Source organism: Urocitellus parryii, chromosome 1 (genome assembly GCF_045843805.1).
Source record: "Urocitellus parryii isolate mUroPar1 chromosome 1, mUroPar1.hap1, whole genome shotgun sequence".
Taxonomy (NCBI): domain Eukaryota; kingdom Metazoa; phylum Chordata; class Mammalia; order Rodentia; family Sciuridae; genus Urocitellus; species Urocitellus parryii.
The window spans coordinates 188,222,955-188,235,904 of NC_135531.1; the positions used below are offsets into that span (position 1 = coordinate 188,222,955).

At 54.4% G+C, this 12,950-nt stretch overlaps 1 protein-coding gene across 4 annotated transcripts in view; it reads right to left on the reverse strand.

Annotated features, from left to right (window-relative positions):
• Bin1 (bridging integrator 1) overlaps window positions 1–12,950 on the reverse strand; it is a 55,491-nt gene that overhangs the window by 15,402 nt on the left and 27,139 nt on the right. For all 4 annotated transcript variants that reach the window (XM_026388222.2, XM_026388230.2, XM_026388239.2 and 1 more), the window contains exons 2-6: window positions 12,400–12,480; window positions 5,313–5,367; window positions 5,088–5,182; window positions 4,581–4,676; window positions 3,572–3,679 (exon numbers count right to left, since the gene is read on the reverse strand). In XM_026388222.2, the coding sequence (XP_026244007.1) occupies window positions 3,572–3,679; window positions 4,581–4,676; window positions 5,088–5,182; window positions 5,313–5,367; window positions 12,400–12,480 (435 nt within the window). The remainder of the gene's footprint in view (window positions 1–3,571; window positions 3,680–4,580; window positions 4,677–5,087; window positions 5,183–5,312; window positions 5,368–12,399; window positions 12,481–12,950) is intronic.

A 12,950-nucleotide genomic window follows, 5' to 3' on the forward strand; every position in this document is an offset into this window, starting at 1 on the left:
GTGACTCAGATTCAGGGTGTGAGTCACAGCCCAGGAATGTGGTGGGTCCCACCCAGGGGGAACCTCTGCCAGCAGCCTCAATTCTCAGGCCAAGCTGGGGCCGGGGCCACCTTCTGGCAAAGGCAACCAGCTGCCTTAACACCACTTTGCCAAAAGCATGCGATTTCCCCAAGCCCAGCCCGTTGCTCCACCCGGATTCAGGCACCAGGACCAGCCCTAGTGAGCCCCTATCCCAAGTATATACCTAAGCTAGAGCCATTTGGTGATGGGGTGGGGCTGAAGAAGGGACCACCATGGCTTCTATACCTTCAGGTACTTGAAAGAGTGAGCATGGACTCCTTATCTGACCATTTAAAATCTACCTTATAAAACTGAGAGGTGTTACAGAAGTGGGGAAAATATCCATCTAAACACACACCCATCCCTCAATCAGACTGGTGGCCCTCTGAGCGCCAGGCCCTGTTCACAGGTCGCAGCCACATGGCAAAGAACAGGGCAGGTCCATTAGTGAGCTGCCAGATGTCGGGGCCTGTCTTTTAATCCCTTTAGGTCACATTCCTCATATTCTGGTTCATAAGTAGCACCTGGGGTTGGCAGAGAGTTGGGGGGGAGCAGGGGAGACTGTCCATGGCTAGGGGAGGCCTTCCAGGCCCTGGAGCTCCCCTATATGCTGACAGGTCAAGGACAGATCCAAGATCAGCACCAGGTCATGCAGGAAGGCCTCAGGAGGCCATGGCAAGTATAGAAAGCACCTCAGAGCCAGCTCAGGGACACGTGGAGCTGGTCAGCTCCCAAGAGCACAGCTCAAGAGGACGCCCTGTCTCCCCAAAGCCAAGTCCACAAGTGGGGCAGCCCTGAGCTCCAAGTTCCCAGCTCATGGCCAGCCAGCAGCCCCCCAGGTCATGTGAGCAAATCCAACATATTTGCAACTTTCAGACAGGCCTGAGAAGAAGTAGGATATGCTCAAATAAAAATGGGACCCATGATGGGCACTGTGGTGGGGCCCTGTACTCTCAGGCACCTGGGAAGCTAAGGCAGAGGGATGGCAAGCTTGAGGCTAGCCTAGGCAACATAGGAGACCCTGTATCAAAATAGGAAATTAAAAAGGGCTGGGATATTGTTTAGTGGTAGAGCACCTCTGGGTTCAATCCCCAGTGCTTGGTGGAGGGGAGAAGAGCAGGGGGTAGATACAAGTAGGAAAGCCAGTTTGGGCAAGAAAAACATCTACAACCCAGCGTCCCAAGATGGGATCACATGCCTCAGGGGCCCCACCCAGCAGCATCTTCAGCCACACCCACCCAAGAGCCCAAATGCAGCAGGAAGGCTCCCATCCCAGGCCCCATGGCCTCCCAGGGGGCCAATCAAATGGTTTCACCTATTTCAGGGGAAAGTATGCAGGAACCCTGGCTCTGGCTCAGCAACCCCAATCCTCCCTCAGCCCCTCTCTCCTCTACCTCCTCAGCTGACTGAGGAAGACTCAGGTCTTTTCAAGGCCCCCCCACCATCTCCACAGGCCCTAGAGAGCCAGGGTCAACCTGACCCCCAACCTCAGCATGAGGCTATCAACACCCAGTGCCTCCCAAGTCAGTCCCCAGCTTTGGCCTGAAAGAAACCAGGCAGCAGAGGTCAGGTAAGAAATTGGGCAGCGAGCCACACCAAGCCAGAGCTTCCCACATCTTAGGCACTCGATACATGTGGGTTGAAGATGACGAAATCAGGATGCAGCCCAGGAAAAATAGGGCAGCTGCCCAGAGAGAAACCCAACCTCCTAGGTCAAGCCTGTCACCTGCCTCCATAACAACACACACACACACACACATACACACACACACACACACAATGAAGGGTTCTGGAGTCTTGTCCAGGCTTCATCTACACCGACCTGAAAAATAACAGGTTTCACTGGACAGAAAATCACGTGGCCCACCTCTCACAGGGCACTGTCTCCAGTGGTCTCAGTCACACCAGCCCATTCTAAGGACAGGACACTGAGAAAAGGGAAGTATCTATCGCCAGGGTGGTGGGGTAACCCAGGAGTTTTGTACAAAGAGCCTCCTCCAGGAAGCCCCCCAGGAACGCTATGATGCTGAGCAGCTGTCCTCAAGAAACCTTCAGAAGGCCAACCCTCCAGGACCCTGATCTCGACTTCCAGGTCTCAGCATCCCAGTCAGACTAGGGAGCCTTCTCCACGCCCCCTCCCGTCACCTCAGTCCTGGGCTAGCTGTGGCAGGGCCCAGCCCATGCAGCCCCAGAGAGTGACCAGGTTAAGGACCCAGTGGCTTGAGTCAGGTGAGATCTAGTTATGCCACTAGCCAGCTCTGGCACCCAGGGCAGGAGACTGGGCCTCTCTGGACATATCTTCCTCAGATATGTCTCCCTGGTCAATTCAGATAACCGTGGAGTTCTGTGAGACTTGAAGGACGGCTCACACCAGGACAGGAGCCCTAATATCACCTCCCTCCCCACGGAAGCCCCGGGAAACGACAAATGGTTCAAAGGTATTCCTGGGTTCCTGGAGCTCTGGGACAAAAGAGGAATCTCCAGTGGATGGCAGCCCCTCTGCCTCTATCCACCTTGGACATTTTCTAAACCAGACGTGTCTGAGAGTCCCCTGCCTGATGGTGGTTCGACCTCCGCCAACTCAGAGACCAGCCCTACCCCACAACCCCGGGAAGGGGCTGAGCCCTCCCCCACCCGCCCAGGGAAGCTCTGGGCGCTGGGCAGGCAGGTGCCCAGTGAGAGGACAGAATGACAGACCGAGAGACCGAAAGGCGCCAGCACGTGCAAGGTTAGAAGCCAATGTCACCTGATTTCGGAGCAGGTTAGTTTGAGCTACGAGATGAGCCTGCAGTTTGCCTTGGCACCACTGGGGGGCGGCTTTCTCAAGCAGCGAGACAGGCTGGGGGGGCAGGGAGGCAGGTCAAGGCAAAGGAGAGTGGAGAGACAGGAGGGAGGTGGGGAGAGAGAAACAGACACAGAGGTTAAACACTAAGCCCACACTCCCCAAATGCACAGACAGACAGCCCCTGCAGCAAGAAAAAGGAACCTGCCCGAGGGGGGGCACGAGGAGGGGGTGAATTCCAACTGCAAAGGCAAAGTGAGAGTCGTTAGTAGGGCAGAGGGGCTCAGCAAGCAGGGTCCGGCCCCAGGGTGGGAGGAATCCCACCATCCCAACCCCCTTACCCAGTGGCCAGTGGTGGCCGGAACTGTGACCAGCCCACCAGCTTGTTCCAGCCAACCCAGGGTCACGTCAGATCCCAAGACAGAAGTCCACCCTGCGCCAGGCAGGGTGGTGGCACCATTCCACTGAAACCCAAGCTAGGTCTATTCTCATTCTGGAAAGGGGCCTCAGAATCTCAGAAAGGGCAGAGGGGCCTGCCAAGGGCAGGCAGGAGCCACAAGTGAGCCCCCACCCCGGCACCCTGAAGGGCCTTCCTCTCTGCAGCCCTGGACCAGCACCATTCCCACCCCAGCCCACGGACCCTGGACTATCACCACCACCACCCCACCCCACCCCCCCGCCATCTGCCTGCCTCCCAGAGACTCCCCTGACCCTTCCTCCAGCCCTTACCTTGGCGATTTTGACTTCATCTTTCTTTTTGGCGGTTTGAAGGGACTCATAGTGGTGTCGGGCACTGTCGTAGTCCACCAATTTCCGCCCTCGCTTGGCAATGCGTGACTGGGGGGCAAGCAGAGGAGGAGGGGCTGAGCGGGGCCTGGCACCCACGAGAGCCTGTCTCAGGCCTGCGGGAACCCTGGGTGCTGGAGCATTCCAGAAAGAAGGAACTCACCCCCTCCAGCGGCTTGCCCCACTGCCTCAAATGTTTTCCTTAAAACACCAGCCAGTAATATGGAAGCCAAGAACCTTCTTGGCCTAGCACTGGGCTCCTTACAGATGCCGCTGGGCCCCTCTTCTCCTTCCCAAAGCACCCCCAATCAGTAACAGGAAGCCTGAGGCATCAGGGGGCAGCTCCCGGGGCAGCATGACCTTGACACCCACACGCACCCAGGGACCAAAAGCCCAGCATAATGGTCACCCTCCCGGGTGCCAGACCCCTGTGCCTTCATGAACACAGCACCCCAGGTCCCCTTTGCCTCAGTCAGGACCTGGCGCACCGAGAGCTCTTGGCACTTACCCAGCCTGATGGAGGCAGCTGGCCTTGTCATCACACAAATACAGCCCGACAAGCAGACCCTGATAGCAGGCAACACTCACCACTACACACACCCTTCCACACAAACACACGCCTGGGCCTCACACTCCACACACCTTACAGTCAGTCCCAGAGTCACTCCACAGCAACCTGGCCACACACAGGTAACACACCACGGGCTCCTCCCATAGCCCTCAGACCCAAAGTACAGGAAGGGCCAGTTCTGTGGAGCAGGAGAGGTGGTGGGCTGACCACAGAGGGAGTAGCCCCAGAAGGATGAGATGCCATGCCAGGCGAATGTCACCCACAGGACAGAGTTGGCTGTGGCCTGAGCCAGCCCTGGACAGCACTTCTGGGTCTCCTCCTCCTTCCCCTTCCACTGGATGCCAGACTAGAACAAGTCAGATCCATCAAGAGGACTCTCACCTTGATGTCAGGGAACTGGCCCAAGTACGTGTCCATGGTCAGCAGCGCCTGGTCCACCAGTTTCTGGTGGTAGTCCATCCACAGCAGGTCATTGTTCTGAAATAGGTAAAGCATGAAAGTGGGCCTGCAGGGAGCTGGGCCATACCCATCCCGGTTTCCCAGCCCCACTACCTTGAAGCACTCAGTGGATTCTCAGAGCCTCAGTGTCCCTATCTGTAATAGAGGCAACAACTCCCACCCTGCAGCTTCTCGTGGATGACAGGGAGGAGTAGTCAGTGAAGGAGACTTTGTAAGTCATGAGTCATAATACACAGAGACTGCCACAATCCATTATCTCACCCCTCGGGTGACTGTGTCAGAAGAATGACAGCCAGCTTGCCCAAGGGCACACAGTGTGTGCACACTGGGGAACCAAGGCAGCTTGTCCCAGAGGGTGAGGCTAGGGGACAGGAGCTGAGGCTAGAAGTGCACTCCGGGAAGGGCTGAGGTCACCAGTCCCACGCTCACCTCAGCGATCTTATTGGCCTCGTCCCTGCCGGGCCAGTCGGGCTCATACACCTCCTGTAGACACTCGTTCAGCTTCTTGGAGGCTTCATGCATGGCTGAGGGGCAGAGAAAAGCAGGTGGCCTCTCAGTGACAGCCACCACCATTGCAGAGGTGGCCCTGCCATCCCATCCCCAGCTCTGTCCCCATCACCCCTCACTGCCAGATCTGCCCTGCCTTTCCCTCACCTTTGACTGAAGCCAGATAAGTCCGGAGATCCTTCTGCAGCCGGGTGCCCTCAGTCTGTGGACAGAGATGAGAACCAGGTGAGGGCCTGGGGCACCCTCTATCTCCAACTCTCCTCCCTGCTTCTTTCACATGATAAACTAGGCTGCTCGGCTGACCCCTCAGTGGGCCAGTATGGAACCCACCTCAGAGGACAGTAGCTACGGCCACAAGCTCACACTGAAGAGCACTGCACTCCTGGCATCATCCCTGCCTTGAAAACCCTGTCTCCCCACCATGCACACTTTATAAGGCAGGAAGGCAGGGCCCCTGTGCACCAGATGACATGCCGGAAGTACAACAGAATGCAGCAGGTTATTTGGGTGTGGAAGGACCAAACTGCACTCAGACAACAGGCACAGGAGCCCAGGCCAGGAGAGTGTCACAGCCAGCTGTGGTAGTGCCAGCTCAGGTAGGACCCAAGAAGAGAGGGCTGCCACAGCACAGTGTCAGGGAAGGAGGCCCCAGTGTGGGCCCTCACAAGACAGAGGGTCTAATGGCAGAGGACCACAGACCTCCAAGGACAAGAAAACTCCAGAAGGGACAGTGTCAGCAGGGGTGCAAATGGCGGGGGGGTGGGGGGAATCATTTCCAAGACCCTAAAGTCGCTGGTCCAGCTGAAAGGAAGGATGTAGAATATAGAATGGTGGAGGAAAAGGCTGAAGAGCACGAGTGAACAGAGTGTGAAGCCTCCTGAACTGAGAACAGGGCCTCCGGAGACAGCAGGGCCAGCACAGAGGGTGAAACCAGCTCCACATCCTTCTGCACCATCAATACCACAAAAAGCAGGGGCCAGGCTGGGCACCGTGGCACACTCCTGTAATCCCAGCGGCTCTGGCTGAGGCAGGAGGATTGCACGTTCAAAGCCCACCTCAGCAACTTAGCGAGGTCCTAAACAACATAGGGAGACCCTGTATCAAAATAAAATATAAAAAGGGCTGTGGATATGGCTCAGTGGTTAAGCATCCCTGGGTTCAATCCCTGGTACTACTCCCTCTGCAAAAAAAGAAAAGAAAAGAAAGAAATCAGGGGCCTAGGACACTGAACTCTGGGACAAAGAGGGGAGAATAACAGGTAAGAGGTCTGAGATGACCAGCAATGAGACATGAAAAGTTCCAGAAGAAGTATGGGAAGAAAAGAAAGTATATACAGGTCTTGGAGCCAGGCAGTAAGGCCCAAGTTAGTGGCCTCCCTGAGCCTGGGTGAATGACCATGCCTGACACATCAAAGGTGGTCTGGAAGTGGCTCCCATGAACCAGATTCCAGAGGCCTTGAAGACCACTCTCAGGAGATGGACTACAAGTGAGGAGGAGTGGGGGTTGGGGAACAGGGACACAGGAAAACAGTAATGGCTATGGCTGACCTGTGTTCCACAAAGGCACCCTCCTGGTCTTACAGGTGCCCATCCCAGCCTCAGAGACACCCTTGCTCTGGATCCCCTCACCCTAAGAGGGCTTAGGGAGACGCAGGCCCAGCAGCCAGCCATGGTCCCAGGAGATCAGTCACCCTGAAGAGTGTGAAGATGCTCTCCACCCAGGCAGGTCAGTCCAAGGAGGGCAAGCAGGCTTTCCCACCTCCCTCCCCAGGCTCACCCTGGCTCAGCTCAGGCCTGCCCTTCCTCCCCAACGCACACAGAGCTCTGTGTACCAGCTGCCCACAGGGGCTGGTACACCTCACCTCAACTCCACCATAACCTCTGACAAGCAAGGACGCAGAGAGGGTCAGCAACCTGCCCAGAGTCACACAGAGACTCGGAGAGCCAGGGAGACCCTCCAAGGCCAGGCGGTTTGCTGAATGAGTAACTGGTGACAATGTGGCCCCCATGAACACACGGATCTGCCTACTCACTACAATGAATGCTTTCACATCAAAGTGGGGCCATGTGGCGAGGGGGGGGGGTGGCTGAGAACAGCATATAAGATGTTATATAATAAAAAAAGGCCTCTCTAAAATTCCTTCGGTTGCCCATAGAGAACATTGATTTTTGGAATGCATGGGGAATTGGCTCCAGAACCCCTTTTCAGATACCAAAATCCACAGATGATCAAGTCCCTTATATAAAATGGCAACATATCTGCATATAACCTAGGCACATCCTCTCGTACACTTCAAACCATCTCTAGATGACTCATAACACCTCTCATGTCAATGTTATGTAAATAATCATTATACTACATTGCTTTTTACTTGTGCTGGGGTTTTTTTTATAGATGTGTTGTTACTTTTTATTGGTTTTCCCCCAAAATATGTTCAATCTGCAATCAGCTGAATCTGCAAATTCAGAACACACAGATAAGGAGGGTCAAGTATATAGTACACAACCCTGATCAAACCTAAATGTGAGGCTACTGATTAAAAATCAAATGAAGAAACGAATGTTCAGATCTCTCTAGAATGCCAGCAAGGATGGGTTGTGCACCCTGCCCGACTGACCAATGAGGAGAGCTCCATCCACTCTTGACACTGCCTCCCTAACCTAACAATTAAATGCTTTGTTAGGAGAGATGAGGATTCAAGTGTGTTCATGATGCAATGCCATTGTGTCATCTGATATCATAGAATCTTCCAGACCCGGCTTCTTTCCCTGCGAAGACTCCCTCTACCCAGCTGCACCTCTGACCTGATCCTCACCTGCCTCTAGACGACACCCAAGCAAAGGGTTCCCCATGGGGTGGGCAGCTGCACTAACCGGGGCTGCTGGCTGTACCAGGGCCTCTTGTGCTTCCAGGACAACACTGAGCTGTAAGCAAGCATGTAGTCTGCAGATGTGCAAGGGGCTGCCCAGAGCTCTGCCTCTCCTGTGCAGCTGGATCCCTAAGCCGCACTCGGCAGTCAGTCCTCGAGGTGAACAATGCCTTCCTCTACCCTGGATCCCATCCAAGCCAGCCCCTCTTGGACCAATCAGAACTGTGTGTGCTCACTTCTAAACTGGCTCCCTCAGCCTCCTATACAGGATGCCTGGGAAATAATTTTTTGGAAGCTCCTTGGGTTCTAAGCACACTCTTTGCAGAGCCCAGCTGGAGAAGGAGAAGATTCTGGGGCCACTGCCCAACTTGGCCTGTGGGAGTTAATAAGGACCTGAGGCAGTGCCAGAAAGGGTTGGCTCAGCCATCATCCCCGAGCCCCTGCAGACTCAAGAACCCCGCTTCCTGGAAGGTCTGGAGGACAAGGATGGCCCCCTGCCACAAGGACCCCTCTGGCTCCAGCTCTGACTCTTGCCCCTCACCATTCAATGCTCGGGGATCAGTCTTCACTCAATAGCCAGGGCTGTCCACTGTGAGTAGAACCCAGGTGGGCCCCACGTTAAAGAAGAAACCAGACCTGCACCACTTCAGAGAGTCTTGGGTCCTGCAAGCTGCAAGGGGACCCTAAGAAGTAGAGCTTGGCCAACCTTCAAAAGCCAAGACGGTTTCCAGCAGCAATGATGTGCAATGCTCCAGAAGTAAGGGGGCCAAGTAGGCCCCTATGGTCCCTCAGTGTAGGGCCAGAAGACAAGGGCCTATGACCAGCACCAAACGGGCCCAGAGGGGCTCATTATGAGAGCAGGTGATGGAAACGTGAGCAACACCCCCTCCAAGGCTTCACCCTCACAGGAGAAATTTTCTTCCCTGAAGACTAAATTCTCTGCTACCCTTGTCCACCCCTAATGCTGGGCCTAGTGATACTGGGGCACACAGGTAAAGAGGCAGGAGAGTCTCCAGGCTTTCTGCACTGTCTCCATCTTGCATTTCCCGGCTCCCCACCAAGCCCTGTAGGTTGGCTGAGGCCAAATCCACAGCAGCTCCCTCATTTCCTCTCTCAAGGGCAGGGACCCTCACACCAGTCCCAACCCCAACACTCATGCCACACCCCAGACATCTGCATATACCAGTCAGATCCAGAACTGACGGGGTGTCATAACCTTCAAGGAAGGTGTTATAGTTTAGATCTGGAATGTCCCCCAAAAGCTCATGTATTGAAGACGTGGTCCCCAATGCAGCAATGTCCCGTAGTAGGGCTTTAGGGAAGCAAGTGAACTATGAGGACTCTGACCTCATTAGTGGATTCATCTACCAACAGCTAAACAGTCTATGGTGGGAAACATGAGAAAACGTAATACGGCAGAATAGTATCTTCAACCTACAGCAGCTGGCTGAAGGAAGCAGGTCACTGGGGGTGTGCCTTGGTGACTCTATCTTATCCTTGGTTCCTTCCTGTCTTTCTCTCTTTCTGCTTCCCAGCTGCCATGATCTGAGCACCTTCCTCCACCACACCCTTCTGCCATGATATTCTGCCTCACTTCAAACCCAAAGCAATGGAGCCAGCCAGCCACGGACTGAACTCTCTGAAACGGTGAGCAAACAAGAAATCTTTTCTCTAGTTGTTCTTGTCAGGTATTTCGGTCGGAGCAACAAAAAAGCTGACTACCACAGGAGGGTTACCCCAACACTTGAATGAGACTTCAAAACTGTCCACCAGCACTATCACCCCCGGCCCCAGATAAGTCAGTCACCCCACCAAACCTGGGGCAGACAAAAGCACCAGCTCAGGTGACCACTCTAAGCCCACAGCCAGGAAGCCACCAGCACTGGCTATCTTTAGCCCTGGCATCTCTACCCAGTACCTCTGCCCAAAGATCAGCGAGTGGTTATTTGTCCAGGACCAGGGACTCAAAAGGGGTCACTCTAAGGGAGGAGTAGGGAGAGCAATGCTGTGGCTTCAGCTCTAGAGCCAGGCCACGGGAACCTCAGCTTCCACATCTATGCTTTCTTTCCTCACCTCCACCAAACAGTCCAGCCTGCTCTGGGGAGACGCTACCATGCCCTCTCTGGGGCTACAGCTTCCCCACCAACCCAGCCACCTGCATTCAGGACTGGGGGTCAGCTCCAGAGAAGAAACTCAAGAGTAAATTCAAGGGTCCAGGGTCTGGATTGAAATCCCCAAGTCCCCAAACCAGTAGTGTGGGCCTGAGAAAGTTTGCTTAACCTCTCTGAGCTTCAAGTGCTACATTTGCAAAATGAAGAGAATATTGGCGCCCATTTCAAGGGCTGCAAGGAAATGTCTACAAAACACATATAACACCTCATGGCCCATAGTAAGTATCCAAGTAGCAGCAATCCCTAGAAGGACTTCCGAGCTGCCCACAAACTGAGGAAAACAGCTAAGAAGGGGACATATCTGGAGCTTCCAAGAGACTGAATCAGAACTGAGGCTTTAGATTTCTTGTTCAAGCCTTTATTTTATTTGAGGAAACTTAACACAATAGATGTGGCCTGTTATGGGATCCACGAGGGTCTTAAAACACCTGTAATTTCTGGTCTGGGGGACAAGCAGATATGATGGCTCCCATCCCTGCTCTGGGAGCCTCTTGGGCTCAGCCTTTCTGACAGACCAGGGTAGCTTGGCTCTGAGGCCTCACCTAGCTTGCTCCCTAGTCCTCTCCCAGAATGCTATCAGCTCTCTCCCAGCATGCTCCAGAACCCCTCTCCCAGCATGCTCCCAGGCCCTCTCCCAGTATGCTCCCTGGCCCCCTCTCCCAGCCATGCTCCAGAATCCCTTTCCCAGCATGCTTTCTGGCCCTCTCCCAGCATGCTTCCTGGCCTTCTCCCAGCATGCTCCAGGCCCCCTCTCCCAGCCATGCTCCCTGGCCCTCTCCCAGCACGCTGAAGGTCCCCTCTCCCAGCATGCTCCAGGCCCCCTCTCCCAGCCATGCTCCCTGGCCCTCTCCCAGCACGCTGAAGGCCCCCTCTCCCAGCATGCTCCAGGCCCCCTTTCCCAGCAAATGCTCCATGCCCCCTTCTCAGCATGATCCCTGGCCCTCTCCCAGCATGCTCCAGGCCCCTTTCCCAGCATGCTCCCTGGCCCTCTCCCAGTATGCTCCTTGGCCCTCTCCCAGAAAGCTCCCAGCCCTCTCCCAGCTGTTCTCTGTCACTCTGGAATGCTCCTAGCCCTTAGTCAGTGAGCTGTCAGTAGTCTCCAAAGGAGACCCCTTCCCCTGGGCTTCATTCCAGTTACAGAGGCTTTGATAGGAAGCGTCAAAGACCACAGCCATGGACAAGAAGTATCAAGAGTCTGTGCCCACCCAACCCCACTCTTAGCAGAGCTTAGAACCTGACCTCATTCCCAATGCCCAGTCCCATTCCACTGGCCACCACCTCTATCTGTCCCGTAGATCTCTATCTGCCTTTCTGAAGCCATAAAGTCATGGCCCAGATCTCCCTCCCTTCCTGCTACCTTGTTCTTCCCCAGGGAAAGAAGAATTGACAGGCTCATCTCACTCCCCCTTTTTCTGGACTTAGCAAATCTCCAGCAGGGAGTTTCAAGGACAGCCTAGTCAGGATATTCAGGGTTTTCCCTTCAGTAGGGGAGTCCTCCCTCATATCTAACCACTGCCCCATACTGCCAAGTGTGATTAAACCTTTTTCGGTCACTGGCCTCTAGCCTGGAATGGTCCTTGGTAAGGATGCCCTGGAAACCCCCTCCAGGTTTTATAAGCAGATAAGTAGGGGTCTGCATCCACTTCCCAAACTGGTCGGCCTTGAATGAATCACCTCACTTCTAGAACCTCAGCTGCTCCATCTACACAAGGTAACTATTCGTACAGGCCACCTGGGGTTGTTTGTAGGCATCCACCATCATCCACAGAACCCAGCCTGGAGCCTGTTACTCAGCCCAGCACCCATCATGCTCAGCAGATGTCCAAATCAAATCCAGTTTGCTCTGCCCCCACACTAAATCCTGCAGATGCCACTCCCCTGGCATGAAGCTTCTGTAGCTCCCACTTGCTTGGCATGCAAGCTCTTCCAGAGTCTGGCCACCAGCCAGTGCCCGCTCCCACCTACCCTCCCCTTCCCACATCACTCTCTCTAAAGTATCCCCTGACCCTCTTCTTTTCCAGTGTTCCTAGCCAGTGCCAGTGCCCTCTCCTCCAGGTCTTTGGTGACACCACCAACCCACACTGATCCCCCTCCAATCCCTCTTACTCCACAGATCTGGTCCTTGCCATTTTCCACATGGAAGCCACAGTTCAATTCCCATGAGCTCTCCAAGGCCAAGGGTCACTACACTCACCAGCTGCTTGTTGAAATTCTGGACGCACTGTTCAAACTGCTCATCCTTGGTCTCATCTGCCTTCCCCAGTTTCTGAAGGACCTGCCAAGACAGAGAGAGAAGAGTGTTATCATGAGAAGCAGAATAGCCAAAACAAGGGTGCTGATGTGCCAAGACAACAGATGAGAATGAGGGGGGGCCTGCGGACCATATCACCCAGCCCAGGCACTGGGACCATCAACAGATCTCCCAGCTGCTATGAGCTGAACCTGTCCCTCGTAGTTCCTGTGCTGGAAGCTTAATCCTCAATGCAGCGATGTTGGAAGATGGGGCCTAATGGTAGGTAAGGGCAGAACCTCATGAAGGCATTAATGTCATTATCAGGAGAATGGGTTAGTTTTCGAGAGTCGGGTTTTGTTATATTGCTGATATCCTGGGATAACAAAATCTGTGGATGTTCAAGTATGTTATAGAATAACGGCCTGGTATTTGCACATAACCTACACACGTCATCCCACAGACTTTAAGCCAGCTCTAGTTTACTTAGAGAACACAATACAACGCAGATGCTA